At 38.7% G+C, this 22,912-nt stretch overlaps 2 protein-coding genes and 1 long non-coding RNA gene across 3 annotated transcripts in view; 1 reads left to right on the top strand and 2 right to left on the bottom strand.

The window, feature by feature from the left end:
- The first annotated feature begins 14 nt into the window (after positions 1-14).
- Positions 15-12,186, top strand: LOC141429536 (uncharacterized). The gene is made up of 9 exons (XM_074089880.1): positions 15-188; positions 602-703; positions 804-899; positions 1,646-1,864; positions 2,510-5,429; positions 6,064-6,216; positions 6,661-6,810; positions 7,922-8,105; positions 10,854-12,186. The coding sequence occupies exons 1-9, from the start codon at positions 111-113 to the stop codon at positions 10,972-10,974; spliced, it is 4,023 nt and encodes a 1,340-aa protein (XP_073945981.1). The 5' UTR covers positions 15-110; the 3' UTR covers positions 10,975-12,186.
- Positions 12,187-16,279: 4,093 nt separating this feature from the next.
- LOC141429551 (uncharacterized) lies at positions 16,280-18,656 on the bottom strand. The gene is made up of 2 exons (XR_012451552.1): positions 17,790-18,656; positions 16,280-16,428 (listed from the first exon to the last, which is right to left on the bottom strand). It is a non-coding gene; the product is annotated as an uncharacterized lncRNA (long non-coding RNA).
- A 408-nt stretch (positions 18,657-19,064) lies between these two features.
- The window catches only part of Gmd (GDP-mannose 4,6 dehydratase), a 19,853-nt gene continuing 16,005 nt past the window's right edge, over positions 19,065-22,912 (bottom strand). Inside the window, exons 4-5 of the mRNA XM_074090457.1 lie at positions 21,035-21,267; positions 19,065-19,280 (exon numbers count right to left, since the gene is read on the bottom strand). Of these exons, the coding sequence (XP_073946558.1) occupies positions 19,065-19,280; positions 21,035-21,267 (449 nt within the window). The remainder of the gene's footprint in view (positions 19,281-21,034; positions 21,268-22,912) is intronic.

Below are 22,912 nucleotides of genomic sequence, written 5' to 3'. Positions count from 1 at the left end.
GTGACGGTTGAAATTCAGCGGAATGCGCGGTGTGTGTATGGTATCGTTTGCCGGGAAAATATTTTGTAACGCTTTAATTAAATCATATGGAATAATAAACTATCCCTAAAATGGAGATAGAGTGTACTCAGAGGCTTGATAGTACCCAGGAGCAGTACACGCAATTTGAGAAAATAGAGCCGGAGCAGGTTTGTGTTGTTTACTAATATCCATGCAGTGCAGTGGCGTCGTTTCATATAATATTGAGAGCTTTTTTTTAGAAATTATTAGAGTTTTTAGATATTTTAGAGGGCGAGATTCTATGCATTAATGTGTAAGCTCAATAACTTATTAAGATCTAGTTTCCAAGTGACCCAGAGTTAACTTACCAGTACTGCCAGTTTTATTAAAATATGTTTGTTTTTTGTTAACATCTGTAGATGATTTATAATAATATAATATTCTTTATTTGGAACAATGGCACTACCTGGCATGCTACCTGAAAAAGTTTATAACGGTGTCACAGATAAACTTCGATAAATTGTGTGTAGAATGCGTCTTTTTGATGTTCAGCATTATAGTAATATTATGGTAAGGCATATATGAAAGCTTTATTTTACAGATTGGCTTTTTGGGAATATGTGGTGCCAAGTATCCTGTCAAAAAAGGTCCAAACAAAATCGGAAGAGACCCACAGACATGCCGCATTGTTCTTAACTTAAATGTAAGTATACAATTTTAGACAGGGTTAAGACTTGTTTGTTTATGCCCATTTTGTAAAGGTTTTAGATACATTGTTTCACATCCCAATTGTTTTATTTCAGTCCATATCAAGGCAGCATGCTGTTATAAATGTGCTAAATTCAAATGAATTTATGCTTATGGACTTAGATTCAGCAAATAAAACCAAAGTACAAGGTGTAAGTATTGATTTCATTGAGCTTTTACTTAACTCGTTTTGCAAGCAACAACCTGCTTTGGTAACTTTGAATAAGTGCCATAAGTTAGGTGATTGTAACTAGTAAAAAAATTGGCAAATCATGAGTACTTAGTTATGCATCATTTCGGTGGGAAAAGGTCCTACAAGTTAACTCAAGACTCACTGAGGATTTTCTGACAAGTGGAAACTCAAATTTTGTTGCTTATATCGCTAGATGGTGTTAGTGTCAAGAAGTCAGTTTGTTATTGGTCTTACTTGCACTTGGCTCAATTAGTTATTAACCAATCGCAAACAAGATACAGGAGGATTTTGCAGGTGGTAGAACCTTGTGCAAGGTCCGCCTGGATTGCTACCACCATGTTGCTCGGTAATCCTGCGGTGAAGCAACAGTGCTTGCACTGTTGTGTTTCGGCATGGGGAGTAAGACAGCCGGTGAAATTACTGGCATGTGAGGTATCCCATCTTAGGCCTCTAGGTTGGCAACGCGTCTGCAATACCTCTGGTGTTGCAGATGTTTATGGGCGGCGGTGATCTCTTACCATCAGGAGACCCACTTGCTCGTTTGCCATCCAGTAGAATAAAAAAAAGACAAATTTAAAGTTATCAAATGTACCTGTAACAGAAACTACCATTACCTGTAGCTAATTTTATTTTGTTTTTTTGTTTATAAATCAATCATGTGATAAAAGCATATTTTTTTTATCTGTATTTTTCCTTTTTTTTTAGAAATCTCTGCAGCCATTTATACCTCACCCTCTTCAAAATGGAGACATGGTGCAATTTGGCGATGTTTTCGGTGTTTTCAGACTACTTGAAGATGACAATGACTTGCCAATGACCCAGGCCATTGACATTCCATGCACACCAGTGCCTGTGGCCAAGCAAGTGTCAAGATATGGGGCTCCCTCGGTTTTAGTACCGGAGTCACCAGAAGTCAGTGACAAAGTAAGCAAGTTTGGACATTAGAACAGTAGTGAAAATTAGTATGGATCATTCATCTGTACAACAATAGACAATTTACTATACAATAGGGTATGTTATGTTCCTAAAAAAAATATAATTAGTCCATCAAAAATATCACTCATCACATGCAACCAAGTGCAAGCAACCCTAGGAAACATTTGTTACCCTGTTATGTTGACAATTTGTGAAATGCTCTACCCGAACTTCTAAAAATAGACTAGACAAACACTCACAAAAAGATTAAAATCACAACTGCAGTGATATACACGGATCAGCTCTAAGAGCTGCTATTGCTGCTAGTGTGTAAAAAAAAAATTCACCTAGGTACATTTTTAGCTTAAAAGTACATAATGTTATTGGCCCCTACTCTCAGACAGAATATGCTTTATTTCTGGGATTTTTTATTCAATTGACATGTGTTCTATATTTTTTGATCAACTATCTGATGGACTAATTATGTATTTTTTACCCATGACACTACCCTATTGTTATGGGTAATTTTGGAGTCACAACACAGGTTAACATTGTTCATGTTATTATTGTTTTAAAAAAAGAATAAACATGTGTGCGAATATTACAAATTAAAACAAATATCTTACATAATCTTATTTGGTATTTTTTTTTCAGGATGATTCGTTTATAATGCCCTCACAACCAAAGCCACCAACAGCATTCAAGAGTCCAATGAATAAATTTGTAAAACCCTCAAAGAAAACTGTTACCATTCAGCCAATGGGCTCCAAGAAAATAGACAATGCTTATTGGCAGTCAGGCAAGAAATCAGAGTCATTTAATTTCCGTTTGGATGACTCTGGAAGTTCTCTCGATGATTCCACAAATTCAAATCGTTCTAACAAAGTCATTGATGAAAGTGCTGAAAATATACATGAAATGGAAACACAGGAGCCTTATAAAGCTGATGATAGTACAGATTCTATATATACAGCTAATACTCAAATACCTCCAACACCTTCGATTCATCTTTTGGAAACACAGCAACCACTGCCTGATATTCATGGCCTTGAAACTCAACAGTTTGCAGATATACACACTCTAAACACACAGAATGTACCCAATATACATGAATGTGCAACACAAGTTCCACCAGATATTTTACCTGAAGTTTGTAAAGTTGATGTCCAAGAAAATGTACAATTTGATTTATGTACAGCCAATAAAGAGAACGACAATAGTATTTTTAATGCGGAAACTCAAGTGATTCCTGTTGAAAAGGAAACCATCTTGAATAAGGCAAAAAAACCTGGAAGTATCAATGTAACTGTTCATGAAACATCAAAAGAGAAAAATGATTCTGATGATGAAATAGTATTTGATGAAATTAATACACAATCGTTTCATGAGGAGTTTGAGTCCCAACCGCTATTACCTGACGACGTTTCACCTCAAATCGAAAGAATTAAGAAAATAGAATTAAGTTCCAAAAATATACCAAATAAATCAAGTGGTCTTTCAGATTGTGATGATTTTGACATTTTGTCTAGTCAAAAGATCGCTACTGATATAGGAACACCGTCTACCCCAAAAGTTAGAAAACTGTCAGGAAGCTCCACAGATTGCGACGACTTCGATATTTTGCCTACACAAAAGATTATAACTGATATAGATACATTGCCTACACCAAAAATAACAAATGATATTGATATTCTACCTACTCAAAAAATCACTATCGACGATGATGATCTTACTGATTGTGAAGATGAATTTGTTAATAATGAACTAATGGAGTCAAAGAAAAGCCCGGATGTAAACTTTGAGGATATGGCTACTCAAGTGCTAGGAGATGGTGAAATTGAAGCAGAGCTTAATCAAAATAAAGATCAGACTGATGGCTCCAATAAAGGAATGAGTTTTGAAGAATTACCTACGCAAATAATTACAGACAATTCTAAGGAGGAGAATTTTGAAGATATGCCAACACAAATTATAACGGAAGATGTTCTAGACGATGGTGTTGAAATTAACCAAGAAGTTTATTCTGAAGAAATCATTAGTAGTCCTTTTAAAGTTCCTCTACCGACTCCTTTGAAAGCGAAAAAAGCATCTACACTGGGACTTACAAAAACATCGACGCCTGTTGAAAAGAAGAAAGTTGATGCCAGCGATCCTAATTACTATGAAAATACGCAAGATTTATTTAATGATCTTTGCTCCCAAAGACAAGATTCACCTAAAGGAGATTTATCTAAACCGACAGAATTAGGCGATGACGAGTTGGTACCGTGTTCTGTAGAAGACTATGAGATGGGCGATAGGTTTAGGCACATTGAAAATGAGCTATCTCCAGTCAAGACGCCTGCGAGTGGTTGTAAATTTAGTACTCCTAATGGGAATAGAAATGAAAATAACAAACATATTCCCAAAGCAACGACATCTTCAGATGTTGATGTTAAACTCAAAACACCTAAAACTCTAAAAATAATTAATGCTGATCTTCCAGACAGTCAAGAAATAAAAATCAGTGTTACATTAAAGCACAGATCTATAACAGAATCGTCGAGTGATACAGAACCAGAAGATGTTTCTGACCAGGATTCAGGTAATACTTTTGGTAAGAAGAAAAGAAATAAGAAGGTTAATGCTAAACTCGATCTCACTAAAAGGTTTGAAGAATCGATACCATCTAGAATCCTTACACGAGTTCGTAAACCTACCTATAAAATTCAAAACTTAGATGAAAGTGCAAAAAAACAAAACAAAAGCATTCTCAAAAATTCTCTTTTTGATAGTGAAGATAGTATCGACGCCGAAATCATAAGTGAAAATATTTCGCGCTTAAAAGGGAAGAGCGATAAGAAGAAAGACAAGGATAAAAACAATTCTAAGAAGCTGTCAGTTGAGACCCAGAAAAGACCGGAGTCTAGAAATGACAATAAGAAAACAGACAAATCAGTTAAAGATTCAAACCAAGCTGGTGGAAGTAGAAGTAGTAGATCTAAATCGAAAAAATCAGATGAATCTAAATCTAAAACTGAACACAATGATGACTCCAAAGATGAAAAAAATGTTAGAAGTACAAGAAGTTCTAGAAGCAAAAAAGACAATAAAACCAGAGACAGCAAATCAGATAAGGATAAGAAAAAAAAAGAGGAAGATAAAAGTGACTCAAAGTCTAGAAGCAGGACAAGAAACGAAGAAAGCAAAGAAGCTAGAAGTACAAGAAGTTCTAAATCGAAAGACAAAAAAGAAAAAGAACCTATTGTAATTGATTTATCTCCAGAGATTGTAAGACGAAGCAGACGCCAAAGGAATAAAGAAAAGACTAAAGAGATAAAACACGAAAACAGTACTGTGTATCTATCATCAGACACTAGTGTGGACTCTCCGAAGAATTTAAAAAGGCCAGCTTCTAATGAGCTAGAAGTTCCAAGTCCTAAAAGAACTAGGTCTTTGCCTACATCGAAAACTTCATCTGTCAGTACTACTCCTAGTGTATCTGTTTGTTCGACACCTGTGAGAAGTGAGAAACATTGCGTGCTGTTTACAGCATTTTCTAACGAGGATGTGAGAAGCAAGTTGGAGAATTTAGGTAAGGAATGATAAATTTAGTTTGCACACTAGACTTTGCCTGCTGCTTTGCTTCCTTTTACTATTAAATTCGGCAGTTGAATCGAAATTCCAGAATTTTGCCGCGCGGCATAATTTTATTTATTTTTATTTATAACCTAGAAGTCTTCGGAAAACATTTAAACTAGTCAAATCGACGCAGACTTATAATAAAGGTGAGTAAAGCCCTGTATTCATGGTAAGCATTTATTGAGCAACATTGTTGAATCAACATGTTGCTGAGTTGCTCACTGCATGTTGCTGTGTTGCCGCTTGGTGAGCGAAAACTCGACTACACGTTGATCCAACAATTTTGCTCAACAAATGTTTACCATGAAACGAAGCTTTACACTCCTTGCTATGGGTCCCGACAGCTACCTACATTAATATTTCTGTATCAACCATCCACCGTATTTTCGAACTCCTTAATTACGAAGTCAGCTTCGTAAGCAGGTGCCCCGCAGGCAGCCTCCTTAATAACTTTCAGTCGCCCTACACGCCTACGTTCCACATGGCTTCTTAAACTCTGAAGACTATCTTGCTGGCAGGGAGAGTGCTTAACCGTTGAATTTTTAGTCTTTATAGACGACATTATAGTTTCTGAAACATGTTTCCAGGTGCGACGATAGTGACGGACGTGTTGGCGTGCACGGTTCTGGTGACGATGCAGATAAAGCGCACGTTCAAGTTGCTGTGCGCGGTTGGCCTGGGCCGGCCCATCGTGGGGCCTGACTGGGTGCAGGCCTGCGCTGATAATAGCACCCTCGTTGGTAAGGAGACGACCACTATACAACGACTATTATGAGGCTGATATAGTCACATATGGCTTACTTCATCATCATCATCATCCCAGCCAATATACGTCCCGCTGCTGGGCGCAGGCCTCCTCTCAGAATGAGAGGGCTTGGGCCGTATAGTTCCCACTCGGGCCCAGTGCGGATTAGGAACATCACACACACCATTGCAAGTTTCGCAAGTTTGTGCAGGTTTCACGATGTTTTCCTTCACCGTAAAGCTTGTGGTAAATTTCAAATGTAATTTCGCACATGAATTTCGAAAAACTTAGAGGTGCAAGCCGGGGTTTGAACCTACAATACTCTGCTGGAGAAGCCATAGGTCAAACCATTAGGCCATCACAGCTTTTTATTTGACGTACTTAAGCCTCGTTAGGTAAGTATATTTATGTAATATAAGAAAAAATACATTTGTTTCAGACCCCTGGTTATATATAATAAAAGACTCTGCCGCGGAGAAGCGTTTCCGCTTCAGCCTGGAGGGTACTCTGCGTGGAGCCCGCAGCTTCTTGCGCGGGTACAACGTGTCCTCTACTCCCAGCGTGATGCCCAATGCCCAGGAGATGAAACGTAAGTTAATGGGGTCAATGACACAACCAATCAATAATGATTGACTTACGTACTTACTTTGTAGGAACTGTCAAAACAAGTCTCTCCCATAGATTTCGGATGTCAATATCTATCTATATCAGCCGTAGGACGTCCACTGTTGGACATAGGCCTTCTCCATAGACTTCCAGTTGCAGCAATGAATGAGGCTATCTGTCACTAGAACTGTTGCAAGTATGGCTTTCTCCAAATAGATTAAAATCGGATCTATACCATAAAAATATATATGCATAGCCGTTAGGACGTCCAAACTGTTGAACGCATACATAGGCCTTCTCCTATAGACTTCGGAGACCTCAGTACACTGCCTCTAGCAATTCATGAATTGCTTTAGTTGGAAGCGGCCTGCTTCGACCGTTAGCCTTTTCTATGTTGGTAATATGATAATATCTAGCTAGGTAACATTTATTTGCAATATGCAATAGATTACAGAACATACACACTACACATAGACAATTTAGAAACCAAGTAATCTGCCAACTCTTTGTTTTGAAACTATTAAAACTGTAATTTTGCAATGTTTGAAAATTAATCTGGTGGAAGAAGGGAAGGGAGGGAGAGAAATGGAGATTATGTATCTTTACACATTCGATTCCATAGACAGGAAAAAATAGGTATTTGGGAAAAACCTGGAATAGTCGGTATGAACTAGATCTGTCGCAGTTGAATTGAAACCTTGAGATTTTAGTAAATAATTATGAGAATTTTCAAAAATGACATTGTGGATTTCATGAAATCATCAAACATCCTTGCCAATTAGTAACATTATAGAAAGAAAGAAAGATCTGGTTCCAACAGTATTAAGACTAAAACAATATGAGTCATCCCAACCTATATACGAGTATGTCCCACTATTTGCTTGGGCCATAGTTCCCACGCGGGCCCAGTGCGGATTGGGAACTTCACACACACCATTGAATTGCTTTGCAGGTGTGTGCAGGTTTCAAAAACAAAACTAAGTTACGTAGCACGACAGGACACCAAACAAGGCCTCCGTGTGTTGTCACAAGTTATGTGCAGCAACGCTGGTTTCCTGTGCAGCATTATGTAATTGTGGCTTATATTTTTCTAGTGATAGTGGAGTGTTCGGGCGGCACATGGCGCGAGGGCGGCCCGTCCTGGGTGGTGGTGTCTTCGACGGGCGACCGAGCTCTGTGGCCGGCGCTGCGGCGGCGCGGCGCGCGCGTCGTCTCCACAGAGTTCATACTGGGCGGGGTGCTCCGCCAGCGGCCCGACGTCGAAGCCACGCTCTTTGGGTGAATATTATCTGGGAAGGACTTGATATTAACGTTTAGCGTCAGTTCGCACCGAGACCTGAGATAGCGAATCAAGATATAACTTTATCACTTCTTCCGCTCGTAAATTCGTATTTATGCTGGAATTAGGCTGCCTAAAATGCAGTGGCGGCGCTGCACCTAACAGCCTTGTTAATAGGGCCCGCAGACGCTAAGAAAAATTAAACGATCAGCCTGCGCCGTTCGACAGGTACCTACCGTTTATCGTATCGTGAGTACGAGAAAACTACAGTTTTATACGATATTTTAAACTGTACCGTCGAACGGAACTGTATCAAAATTCGAATAATGTAGATAAGTTGGACAGGTTATTAATTTTTCGAGGCTCTGTGATGGCACACCAGCACCACATATTAGTTGACGGATTTTTAATGAGGAAGAAAACAAGACACTTTCGAGGTGCGAAGCCCCTCACACCTATTACTTTATGCTCCAGTACTGCAATTTCTAAACTAACAGGGGCGTCGTAAAACGTATCTAGAGATACACTCTGTAGCTCTCTTTTGAAGAGAGATTTCTCTATACTGGCGTCTCCTACGCTATACAACGTAGGTATTTACTAATTTAAATTGCGTTGCCGTTAGTTGCCCCTGACCTGCACCTCCCAGGTTATACACATATATTTTATAAGGCAAATCAATTACAAACTGTCAAAGGGAGTCGCAGTATTAAAAATGTTAGGGACCCCTGCAAGATCAAGGCAATCAGGCGCATACAGCCACGCGTATAGAAATAAATAAAATAGCTGCGACTCAATATGCCTTCTTCAAGCATCGTCGCGTAGGGTCACGGTGTGAACTGACCTTTAGTAACATAAGCTGGAGTATTTTTGTTTTATCGAACATTCAAAACTTATGATATGTTTAGTATGTAAATATTTTTTAAATTGCTAGTGTAGTATTACATTTTTCAATGAGACATTACTATTTTTTGGATGCAATTATTACATCGGTTTTTGACTATTTAATTCGTAATATTTTCCTAATCCTTTATTATATTACTAAAACGACATTGACGTTAATTTAGTTTTAATTAGGATATGTCTGTGTATATAAGTTTGCAGCTTTAAATTCGCAAAATTGATTGGCAGTTATATTATCTTAAATACCTTAATCTCCTCTACTTGACTACAATTGCATTATTATGTTAAAGAAATTGATTTTATTTCAATCACACTAAGGGGCTGTTTCACCATCCATTGATTAGTGTTAACTGGCGGTTAGGTGTGATGCCGTCTCTATTTGTTTTGTTCGAATAGACGGAGACGGCATCACATTTAACCGTCGGTTAACGCTAATCAATGGATGGTGAAACAGCCCCTAATTGTTTCATGAAACTGTTAATGTACAAATTAGCTTGTAAAACTAACACTAAAATTGCATGGAAGTACCACTAGGTATAAAATTTATTGTCATAAAGTATTGGTTAGTTATTAAAGTATGTAAGCCCATTTATGCATTGTTATTGCCTGGATCATAGTGTCTTAGCTATAGTAGTTAAAAAAAAAATTGGGGGAAAATGATAGAAACAGTTTGGTTCGTTCTTATTCGGAAATAGCTCGGCTTTTGTTTCAAACAATGGCCGGAGCCCACAGAACTAAAAGTAAAAGAGGGATGGAACTGAATTGATGCGAAAAGCGCGAGGCGCCCATTTGCCTAAACAATCGTGTATTAATTTTTCAATTTCAAATTAGTTTCTGCAGCAATTGACAAGATTTCATATTTCTAAGACTAATTTGATTCGTTCTCTGTATTCTGTTTGGAAAGAGACGCTGATATTTTTAAAATTTCGCTACGATTATTAATTAATTTATTAATTTTTTTTTGAGATATGCTTATTCTAAAAGGGCCTAACTCCAAAACTACCACACAATAGATACATTACTTTTGCCTAGTCTATTAAAAAAAAGATCACACATATCTGACGTAGACGTCAAAATGATGGCAGCTCCTTTTTCTGATGAAAAAGGCAAAGGAAACATATCTATTCTGTGGTAGTTTTGGCAAATTTAGATATACTTTTTCAATTTTTAGTATTTTTTTAAATTTGGAGAAATTAATTATAATTAATATTTTCCCATGTTCAGGAGGCAATACTCTTTCGATTCCTGTAGTAAGTTAGAGGGGTTAAAAAAAATAAATCTTGTCAATTGTACTTCAAAAAGGATTATGGTACAATACCAATTACTAGTAAAAACAGTGGAAACAAAGAAAAACCCTGTTCTAATTTCTAGAAAGGAGAAGGGACAAAACGTCTATGAGTGTGGTGGTCTTATTGCATTTCACCATATTTCCTAAACAAAACTTCTTGACAAAGAAATGGCGAATGTGTTTGCGACATTTTGCGAACTAGACGATAAGCCTGCCGGTTGCTAAGTTTCGAGGCAAAAGCTCAAGATTTATATACCTTTGGATAAATGAGGATTTTCTGACAGGGAATATATCGCTAGATGGCGTTAGTATCGTAAGATCTGTTTGCCGTTAGTACGTGAATGATACAAATTTCAAAGTTATCAAACGGAACTAACCAACCAAACAGTCACCGAAACCCTCATTTGAAATTTCTTTTAAAAGTTAACCAATAAATAACATTGTAAATATGCGAATCCACTTTTTTTGTACACTCTCATAGCACCTAGCTACTACTGCCATCTATCGGTTTTCATAGGCATTCCGTTGTCAACTACTTACATTAACAATATCGTATCAGAAACGCGACAAATAAGAAGAAAGGGGGCTCGGTCGGGGAGTTTGTGTGCGAGGAGTGCGGCCGGCGCTGTCTGTCGCGCATAGGCCTCTCTTCACACGAAAAATCTCACACAAGGCATTGAGCTAGGACCCTGAGGTACGTCCCATGTTGTACAATGAGGTTTGCGGGGTGGACGCTAGATGGCGTTGATTTGTGATTAAGTCTGAAACTATGTGAAATTAGAAATAGTCATAATAAGTTCAACTAAGAGCCTATTTCGCCACTCTAATGAATCCCCGGTGTTCTATGTGATAAATATTTATGGTGCCGTCTCTATTTATGCCCACAAAATAAACAGAGACGGCATCACATCGGTATTGGCCCAATTAAATGCCATGCCCAGAAAGCGGAGAACGGAGGGCCACTCCGAGATTCGAAGTTCATATCCAGTTGTCCCTCTCACACTTCAGGTAAACAATATTAGTGTGAGCGTGACGGCACGATACGAAGCTCGAAAATCGATCTTCGTAGAATAAGGGCAGGCCCTAAGTATACTAAAATAAATAAACAAAAAAAATAAACGTTTTAATATACCTATACGCAAAATCGAAGTATGAATTTGGGTTACCCTTAGAAGCTCACTGTTGTATTTTAAGTTCCATCAACCAATTTGGTTCCTGGGTCTCTGTAGAACCTTATCTAAGTAAATAATTTTATTTTTCTGTAACAAAATTTATCGGAAGACGTATACGTCATAATGACAAGGTTGTACAGTTGCCAAGGAAATAATTGATCAACTTTATTGAATGTAAACAAAGCAAGACTTGAATTGTTTCATTAAACTTTTGTTCTATGATCACTAAAATTAAACCCTGTTTAAAGCATGTAAAGTTCAATTTTAAAATAATGTATGTCAAATAGTATTAGGTTTAAAATCTAAGTTATTGACAAAAAAATATTGAACAACACAAATCAATCAAATGCAACTAAACACATTATTAATTGTAAAAATGCATACTTGTCTCCACGCATATCAAAGACTCCTAACCTAAATCCATGCTAATTGGTAAAGTTGTGTGTTTTCTGTATGGTAGATAAAGACCAAAATACATAACCTATTTTTGATGAGTTATGTGGTTCCAATCTTTTACTCGTATCTATGCTATATGCCAAGATAACCACCAAAACTTAATTGATGCTTATTACTTCGCGCGAAGCGTCCACCCTAGGAAAGCGAAAGAGCGAGATGGAATATCCGCTTGATGCAACTTGTTAATGTACCCCCATTTTAGAGCAGTGCTCATACACTGTTTCACGTTGTAAAATATCTGTAAAATAAACGTTATGATTTATATTTTGTTGTTTTCACTTTTAATAAGTCGATTGTCGCGTTTGCATACATGTACCTTTAAAAAAAACGTAACTTGCAGCTAAAGGCCCAATATAAACACTGATTTCTGCGAAAATAAAACAGTAGCCGTAATATCTAAAGCCGAGTTTAGACTTGCAAGAAAAATCGTGCAAGTTGCATTAAGCCAAAGCCAAGGTGTAAGGCCGTAAAGCCAAAGAGTTTGAAGTGGTCAATCGAGCGTTAGACAATAATGCCTCTGATGTCGGTAACATTATGCTTCGTTTACTCATAGATATGTATGTGCACATGTGACACGTGTGTGTTACCCGGCCACACTTTGTTGTTCGCAGAATTGTCTTTACTATTGGTCTCACACTTAAACTTGCAGTTTTATAGCTGCAAGACAGCAGCACGCCGTACCCAGTGCAAGAAGTAGCTCGGTCGTCGTCTAAAGCAGATTCCGCGTCGATAGATGTGGGAGGCCCTTCTCAGTCTGACAAGCTGCAAGCAACGTTTCATCCCAGCCGTAGGACATAGGCCTCCCCCATAGACCTCCAGTTACTTCGGATGCCAGCGGCTTGCATCCACCGTGAACTCGCGGCTTTAGCCAGCCGTCGCTTGAATAGTAGGAAACATAAACTTAATATTTAAATAGCGTAGGAAATGAAATAAAACAAACGCTTGTTATATTAAATTATAATTTTCATATTTTAAATATATCTTACAGTACCAATGAGTGTAAAAGTGATTTTAACATCGAATACTTATAGTAATTCTACATATATGCACATCCTGTAGGTTACATATAAAGCGTTGTAGTGACGGAATGTTACACTGAGGTCTGTGTACATATATTTTGCTTAAGATAACTCAAAATGGCTTCAGTTATATATAAATTCCATTTGAATCAATAAAATAAGTTTAATAATTAAAAATTAATAGTGAAGTGGCGGTGTGGACTATTCGGTTTACCTATACATATTTGTCATACATCAATTTATTGAGGGATGTTATAAAGTTCAAAACATAAGTACCCCTGCTTTTGACGCAGTCGAGTGGAAAAAAGAGACTGGTTGCTCCGATTCCCATTGGATATTACAATTGTCCCAATCAAGACCTAAAAATAATTTCTAAATTAAAATCAATACCTATAATAAAACTATGGCTTTGCAATCACATTTAAAAAATGCCACATCGGAAACAGCTAATTTATACAATTTCATTTCATCACATTATACTTAGAAGTAAGTTACATTAATAACTTAACACGTTAAAAAATCACGTCAAAAACCTGTTTTTAATAAAAGAACAAAGTTTAATAACTAAGGATTAAAAAAACTGAGACAGTACATACATATTCATAATAACCAAATGTCTTCAAGTTTACTGCTGACTTTAGATTAAATATAAATATATATAAGTAGCATGAATCAATAAAATAAGTTAAAAATGTGAAAATAACAACAAGTGTTTTTTTTATTAATGTATTAGTATACTATAATATTTGTTTCCCAATTTTCTAAGAATATAAAGTTCAAAAATAAGTCCGCCTGCTTTTGACGCAGTCGAGTGGAAAAAAGAAACTTATAATTACATTGGATATTAAAATTTCCTCCCAATCAAGACCTAAAATGAATTTTAAATTAAAAATAATACCTATAATAAACTATGGCTTTTCACATTTAAAAAATGCCATCATCGGATACGCTAATTCGTGCAATTTCATTTCATAATTAGAAACATTATACTTAGAAGTAAGTTACACTATTGCTATCTCTTAAACAATCAAGAAAATGTTCCGGGATAAAATGTAAGTGTCTATTACCTAAGGATTAAAAAAACTGATCCAGTCGTGATATTCATGATTACCATACGTGTATCAAATTTGACTGACTTTACAAGTAAGTATAAATAATAAAAAACATATTCGTTTGAGATAACAACCGAAACCACAAAATATGAAACAACAGTAAGATAACAAAACAATAAGCTCATAAAATAATAAAATAAAGTTGCCAATATTTATGTTTTTATGACAGAATTTGACTTTTGGAAACCTTTCTTTACAGCCGGTTTTTTTTGAACAAAAAAAATATATACAAAACATGTGGCTTGCTCCGGCTTTATCATTAAAATGAGCTTACGGTATCATAAAATAACGCCGCTAAGACAATTTGTATTTTCTCATTCTCGCTCTGTCCATCTCGTATCGTACTACATAAGTAAGAAAGGAATGCATGACGTCTTGGCTACCTCGTGCATTTGCGCGTCATAAATAGGAACTCCGCGGCTTCACCAGTCAAGAATACGCTTAATCGCTATCCTGCGGGAACTAGGCAATGTTCCGGGATAAAATGTATCCCATGTTTTGACCTCTTCACCGCCAGAGTCATCCAGTCGTGATAGCCAATTGAATGCCTCACTCGCCGCGGTCATCTATACATGACCAACATTCAACTCGAAATTAATCTTCTGTGGCGTACAGAGCACGTCACTTCGATTGTTTTGTGGCGGTGAAGAGGTGGCTACTACGAAATTCGAAGATAGTGTCGTTCCGTCCCTCTCTCTCGTTATAATATAAGCGTCAGCGGGACGGCAAGGTACGAAGTTTGAATATGGCACTTCGTAGTACTTCCATGTTACACAAAAGAAGTGGTGAAAGCGATTGATTCCTAGTGCGTTAGACAATAGGCCTCGGGTCCAATCCAATCGAGCCGTTTACGCATGGCATGATAGAGTAAGTACCGTAAAACGGGGTAAGTAGGGACAAAATTATGAAGTTCAAACCTCGGTAAAAAAATATTTTCATATGTGGCTCGTTGATTTTCATAGATAAAAAAAATGTTCCGGTGGTATGAATTTTAGTTTAATAATGATTATCTGTCAATTAGTTTCATAATTTAAACAATTAACACTTAAATATAGGCAAATCCCAGCTCACCCCGTAGTGGGATCAGAAGGGATAGGAACAAGTAAAAAAAATGACGATAACAAAAAACCAGAAAAAATGGGATATATGTCTAAAAATATAGCTAAATTACTTTTACAGCAAGCTGAGCCAGAAATTTTAAGTAGCAAGAGAAAACACAAAACATCTGTTCTATCCCTACTCCTCCCGCAATCCCTTCTCACCCCGTTTTACAGTACCATCAGCCAAATAAGTGGTCTATCCATTTTTAAACTGAATATGTCGCTAAAGTCGAACTTTCAAGTTAACAGACACGTCTATTATTTGCATATTTGGCTGATGGGATGGTATCACATTTACTTAGGTTTTCGCTTTACAGCATTTTCAAACAGGACGTTAGGTGTCTCTCTCTAGGAAGGGGCGGACAGTTTGTGCGGTTCTGGGCTAATAGGCTTGGGAGCCTATCAATTACGATTTTGTCAATAGTTGCCTTCGATAATGAGTTAGGTCTGCAATAGCATTTGGATCCGCTCGCCTCGAGGGTTCATTCATAATATTTTGGTTCAAACCATAGGTTTAGATAAGGTTGTAGACGAGATATATTCCAGAACTGAAGTTTCTAGCCCTAAACACATTCGAAAAGCGCCAATGACGTTACTGACACTTTGTTATAGAAACAAGATGGCGGGTTTCCATTACAAGTAGTAATTTACAACATTTCTGTGACGACATCCGACCTTTATAGCGACCGTTTTTTTCTCTCCAGGCAGGTGTTATGCCTGGGGTCTGAACTGAAGTCCAAAGGAAAATCGTCGGAAGTTGTAGGTATATAATGCGTCCGAGTTGAGAAATTTCGATAGCGCGATGATTCGGTCGAAGTTTCTCTATTTGCTCACTAGATGGCGCCAGATGTTGCTACAGTATTAGTCGAAACCAGGGCGCCGATTTGACATCCTGGCTGCCCGAGGCCTACGGCAGTTTGCACCCCCTCCCCCATTGCGTAAACTTGACGCATAATAATATTAATAATCGTAGCTGACGTGTGATGGAGTTCACAGAGTGCGTGAGTAAAAAAAAAACCACCAAGTTTGCCGCCCTCCCAAATTTAAGCTAGTTAAGCCGGGTACAGTATAATATTATCTGTGCTCGGGTCTGCTAAGTAAATATTGTAAATTAAAATGCAACACAGTTTCTCAAATGTATAATATTCGATTACTCCTCGCTCGTCAGGGCTCGGTTGGCTTGGCCCATAGGTTTAGCGCTAGGCGGCACAGGATTGGTGGTGCGAGACGATGCAATCCAGATCTATCCTTGACACATATGTACCACAGGCATTTCTGTAAGAAAACGGTGTGAAATACCCTGCCTTAAAATTAAACCGGATAACAGGCAATTGGGCAAGTTTGATGCAAGGCAGTGGCATGGAGTAAACATTCATTTTGTTATATACTTTCAGGTGCAACTCTTCGGAGTTAGTTTACAGTTTCGCCATACTTGTCATGATAGACGGCATGTCAAAAATATAGGAAACCTAACGGGAATCGAGTTATGACGCCATGCCACTGTTAAACGCTCGTGTGAGTGTTTTTTTTCATGCTTTATCGTTTACTGCAGTTTTTTTATTATTATTATGATCACCACCGCCCACGAGTACCAACAATGGGGAATGGATGAAAAATGTAGAAACGCTTGAAACTTTTTATATCAATAGGAATAACCTTTCTAATTATCAGAAAAAAATATGATATTTTTAAGTAGCATCAATTAATTTTTAAAAATGAAAGAGTTTTCTTACCGCCACATTACGACAGATAGGCCTGAAACTGACATGAGCTTCTATGGGTGTGTAGATGAAAAACAGGGTCGGTATTTCCATGTCGGTATTATCCGAGCCGGTAAAGAGTGTCACCTGTCAAAACGATCGAGTCAAAGACACGTAAATTCTTTTTTAATGTTTTTTATTCTGGACTATGGAACAACCCGTAACCGACCGGACTGTCGTAATTTGGCGGTAAAGAAAACTTTTTTTTTAAATAAATTAATGCTACTAAAAAATCTGATATTTTTTTCTGTTAATAAGAAAGGTTATTCCTATCGATAAAAAAAGTTTCAAGCGTTTTTTAAATTTCCATCCATTCCCCATTCAACTATACAAGGTGTTAATTAAATAACTGAAAACCAGAAAGTAGTTTGTTCAGAATTGAGAGTAGAATATGTTTTGTGTGTGTTGTATATTTTAAATCAGTTTGTGTTTGTCTTTTTAAATCCCTTTTTGTTTGTACCCAGACCCAAAAGTGACGAATGCAACATGCGCCAAATGTTTTATTTAGTATGGTTGCATTGCTATTTAGATAATTTAATACTGGCCGGTTAACTGTCAGTTTGATTTTCTTCTAAAAACGTCGAAGCACAACTGGCAAAATACAAATTATGAGCGTAGAGTTTAGTTTAGCGTAGTAATTAGCAAAACACAAATATTTTTCGGAATGATGGAGGTATTACAAAAAAAAATGAAATCAACAAACTTAAAACGAAAAAATATTATTGGGGTGTCTGAGGTTTTCAGTTATTTAATTAACACCTTGTACATAGATAATTACAAGGTTCGAATGGAATGATAGAAATCTGAGAGCCATTTTTGCGTCGATTCGTAGCCATCCCTGGCACTCCCCTGGCGGTGTTCCCCGCGGCTGTGTACCTACGCCTCCGGGTCGCGCCGCATGAGCTCCAGGTCGGCTCGCACCATGTCTTCCACCAGCTGGTCGAAGGTCACGCGCGGAGACCAGCCCAGCTTGGCTTTGGCTTTGGACGCGTCGCCGAGTAATAGGTCCTAAGGAAAAATCACCCACTGGTTAATCAAGAACATTATTTTGTTTTTACAAGGAGTCCATTTGTACTACGAGTACATCATCATCATATGAGCCGTAGGACGTCCACTGCTGGACATAGGCCTCCCCCAAAGACCGCCAGTTGTTTCGGTTGGAAGCTGCCTGCATCCACCGTAACCAAGTCATCCATTCGTAGAGAAACCCCGAGCATACTTCGCTGAGCAACTCTAAGACTCCAGCTTATCACTTCAGTAAGCCTGAAATACTTGGATAATTTTGAAATACTGGTCTATATCAGCGCCGTGTCCGGTCTCGTCCGCTGTCTCCATTCGAGAACTTCTCGGCCCGAACGTCCATGTGTTCTCCGTACTATATGGCACATTGCCTCTTCAATGAGCTAACTCGCTTGGCCATGCCGGTCACCCTCGTTATTCTACGCATCTCATTTCTGAATCGATCCCGTAGAGGAACCTCGAGCAGCTGAGCAACTCTTGAGACTACCAACTTACCACTTCATTAGGCCTGAAATACTTGGAGTATGTACTTTGATGAACAGCTGAGCCTTTATTACGAAGTGCAAAACTCGAACTTCGTATCTTGCAGTCCCGTTGACATTATTTAATACGAGAGTGAGAGGGACGGTACGATACGAACTTCGATTTTCAATTTTCGTAGTAACCCCTCTGGTTTGATCCGTCGTGTTCGGTCTCGCTGACGCCGGTCCCACGCCACGGGTTCAACCCTTACAACACTTACCACTTCAGTAGGCCTGAATAGTAGTTTTGCTACTGTGTTTCGTACGGTGTGGGAGATCCGGAAGCCCAACTCCCCTCTCACCTTCCCCCTAATAGCCCCCTTTTAGGCCGGCAACGCACCCATAGTCCTAATAATGCTGTAGGTGTCCATGGGCGGTGGTTATCACTTACCATCAGGTGAACCGCATGCTCGTTTGCCAGCTATTTGACATAAAAAAAGAATTTGGAGTTCACTTTGATGAGCAATTGGTCTGCTGTCTGGTCTCGAAGACCTGGCGTCTTTCGCCACGCCACAAGACATCCCACTCCCTCACGAACTCAATTCTACCAGTTACATAGTCTGCTGTCAGTCTTTCGCCACGCAGGACATCCCACTCACGTATTCCACTGTCAGTGGGTCACTCTGAAGTATTTAGGGTTCACTTTGATGAGCAGCTGGTCTGTATCAGCGTCGTGTCCCGTCTCGTGTTCGCCGGTCCCGCGCCACACGACGCGTCGTCCGACGCACGCGAACGATTTCTCAACGAACTCCCTTACGCTGTGCGCTTCGCCCGTCGCCACTACGAAGTCTTCGGGCTCGTCCTGCTGCAGCATTAGCCACATGGCCTGAAATACCAGCAATTATAGACAGGGAAAAAGAAAAAACATTTATTGCCTATAAAAAAAACATACATGCTCAACTATGTGGCAAAATGCTCAGGCATTTTGTAGTGTTATACAGTTATTGGGTCAGTGAGTTACATCCATTGACTATATATATATATATATAGGTAGCAGGTAAAATTTCATAGAACTCGTTGGAACCGTTTTCGAGATTTCCGAAATAATTTGACAACTGATTAATGACCGTTTGCTCCTCTCATACACTCAAAGGTTGACTGGTAGAGATCCCTTAAGGGATAAATTCGCCTTTGTACAAGTATCTCAAAGGTTGTCAATTGTATTTTAGTTATACCAGCATAACCGCAATTCTCCAGTCGTCGCGTGATCAGCAAGTCAAAGACTTAGGACTGGTTTGGTTGCATTACATTTGGCAACTTTTTTATCTCTAGGGGGGGGATCAGCTGCCCCTCCCTGCTCCCCCCTGGCGACGCCCATGGATACACAATACAATATGCTGTCTGTGAGATATCGAATGGTGACCGATAAATTACTATCATTGTTTACTCATGGTTGACGTTACTGTTATTATTTTCAATAGCAGTAACGCCAACTAGGAGTAAACATACTTTTCTATTACCTATATCATTTGTTATGATATGAATGCAAGTCACTTCATAATAGAACAATCAATAAAACAATAGCGAATAATAATAGATTTTAAACCGTCAATAACCTAACCTACAAAAAGTTGGGCAACCCCCGACATTGTCACTTCAAAGTTCAATATCTCAAAAACGGCTGAACCTTTGATAAAACATGTCGAAGAACCGTCGCTAGAACCCCTGTTTTTAAATAAAAAAAAAAACCGGGCAAGTGCGAGTCGGACTCGCGCACCGAGGGTTCCGTACACATTTATAGGTATGTAAACGGGAATCGTGTGTTGAAGATATTTCCCGCTTTTTCCGAGTGATTTAATACATCTAGTGTAAGCAGAGCCCTGCTCCTGAGCAAAACTTATGCAGTGTGGGGTCAGATTATATTAGTCATTGATATTTACAGACACACATAAAAATCAAGATTTTCAAGTTCTAGTTGGTTGTGTTATAATAGCCTTCACACCAAATTTCAAGTTTCTAGAACAACTGGAAGTACCCTATAGGTTTTCAGTGCACGGCAATTTGTATGGAATCACGTTGTTTAATGACTGTAACTTTTGATTGCGTTGACTTGAAAGTTTGATTTTTTCAAGGCTTCAAGGGACCGCAGATATGAGTATTCGATATCAATTTTAGCTTGATACCTCCACGCGTTCCTGAGAAAAAGGGTCTTGACAGACGGACGGACGGACAACAAAGTGATCCTATAAGGGTTTCGTTTTTTCCTTTCGAGGTACGGAACCCTAAAAAAACCGCATTCAAATCGGTTCACCCGTTTAAAAGCGACGGTGCCACAGACAGACAGACGGACACACATAGCGGTCAAACTTATAACACCCCTCTTATTGCGTCGGGGGTTAAAAACAGGACGTTACCCGCGCCTTCGTCCGCGTAGAATTCGTTTATCGCTATCCCGCGGGAACTATTCAATTTTCCGGGATAAAAACTATCCTATGTCCCTCCCCGGGACTCAAACTATATGTACCTATACCGGATTTTATCAAAATCAAAATTAGACTTGAAAAGGTAACAAACAAACAGACAAACTTAAACTTTTGCATTTATAGGCTTGTGTTCGACCACCCTATTAGAGAAACCTACCTCAATATAGTCCTTGGCGTGCCCCCAATCCCTTTTGCAGTCCAGGTTGCCCAGTTCAATATGCTCCATCAGTCCCAGGGTGATCTTAGCGACCCCCCTGGTGATCTTCCTGGTGACAAAGTTCTCCCCTCTCCGGGGGCTCTCGTGGTTAAAGAGGAGGCCGTTGCACGCGAACATGCCGTAGGCCTCCCGGTAGTTTACCACTATCCAGTAGCCGTAGAGCTTTGCGCAAGCTAGGGGCAAAGATATTAAGTCATTAGAAGCCATCATCATCTTCATCTCGGTCTAAAAACCCACTGCAGGGCACGGGCCTCCTCTCAGATGAGGGCTTGGGTCGTGGTTCCCACGCGGGTCCAGTGCGGATTGGGTACTTAACACACACCATTTGTGGGTCAATTGCAGGGTAGGCAGCTGCTAGTCTTCGCCTGTGCACTGTGCACACAAGGACAGGATCAGACCGGAAAAAAACAAGCGCCCTAACTAACGCTCATTGTAAATTTCTGAAAATGAATTTTGAAAAAGTCAAAGACCTACTTTTCCCAATCCGCACTCAAATACAACCCAAGCCTCGTCATTCTGAGAGGAGGCCTGTGCTCAGCAGTAGGATGTATACATATTGCCGGAGATCAGATGTTGTTTAAACCCCTTAGTGTCTCGTTTTTCGAAGTTAGTAATAGTCATTTCGATTGCAACTTTTCTTAAAACTAGCTTCGACTTTTCATAAAATCTCTCGGAGATTGATTCCAATATGACCGAGAATTGGGGTCCAAATATTAAGGTACAACAAAACCATAATTCGCTGGCACGTCGATAAAAATCGTTCACGCAAAAAATAGTGTTTTATAAAACTATGAATACCAGTGGTATGACGCGTCTGTGATGCTTCAAACTATTTTTGCTGGTTTGTTTATATATAAGCAAACAGCAGTAAACTATTAATGCGTTTGCAAGCACAGAAAAACAATTAAATGAGATCGATCGGTATGACAGATATCTATTACGCACTTAGGCTGTGTTCTATCCACCAGAGATATGCGACGAATGTGTTTGTCATGAACCAATAGAAACACTTCATTTACTCGCACAGCCCATCTCTAGTGGAAACAGCAGAGTGGAGTGAGGATAGGTAAATGAAGAGGTTCTATTGGTTTATGAAAAAAAAAACTCGCAACACATCCTCACACATCTCTGGTGGAACGCAGCTTAAATATGTCTCGAGCTGCTACCACGAAGCAATAAAGGAATGGCAACAATTACAGCGAATTTACAATAGCGGTTACGTCTAAGGACATTACGCGCAATCTACTAACTATACACTTTGCTGAAGTGCTATCTCTGTTGACAGAGAGATTAAGAACATCGACTTGTGGCGAGTTTTCCGAAATGCAACAACAGTATCATCTACGTATACAGTCTGTCTTAAAATTGTTCTGGAATGTTAGGTACAGGTATTGGGATGTATTTTATTTTATTATCAGTGAATAAAGGCTATTACTATTTTATTTTATTTATTTTTATTGGGATAGTCAGATTGAATGGTTTAGGCTCGAAAAACTCGCTTATGTATGATATGTAGGTATTTATTTATTTATTTTTGATGTATTGTTTAGGTTAATTTAAATTTTTTGATCCTTTTATCTTTCCATTGTAGTGTCTACTGTTGTTTCTGTTGTCCTTTCAGTCGTTCAAAGGTTAACTGGAAGAGATCCCTTTAAGGGATAAGTTCGCCTTTGTACATCTCTTTCTCTTGTTAATTGTAATTTTTATGTTTTATGTACAACTAGCTTTTACCCGCGACTTCGCACGCGTAAACTATTCGGTCTGGTGGTTGCAATTGAAATTTTCGGGATTTTACAAAATTCCCTGGAAATTTCCAAA

The sequence above is a fragment of the Choristoneura fumiferana genome, chromosome 7 (assembly GCF_025370935.1).
Source record: "Choristoneura fumiferana chromosome 7, NRCan_CFum_1, whole genome shotgun sequence".
Lineage (NCBI taxonomy): Eukaryota > Metazoa > Arthropoda > Insecta > Lepidoptera > Tortricidae > Choristoneura > Choristoneura fumiferana.
This window is presented reverse-complemented; position numbering and strand designations above follow the sequence as displayed.

Bases quoted from the DNA above. Each gene is read 5' to 3' on its own strand.
- LOC141429536 (XM_074089880.1), top strand. From the start codon at position 111: ATGGAGATAGAGTGTACTCAGAGGCTTGATAGTACCCAGGAGCAGTAC. The intron at 6,217-6,660 runs GTAAGGAGACGA...CATTTGTTTCAG, and splicing joins TGATAATAGCACCCTCGTTG to ACCCCTGGTTATATATAATA. The intron at 6,811-7,921 runs GTAAGTTAATGG...ATATTTTTCTAG, and splicing joins CAATGCCCAGGAGATGAAAC to TGATAGTGGAGTGTTCGGGC.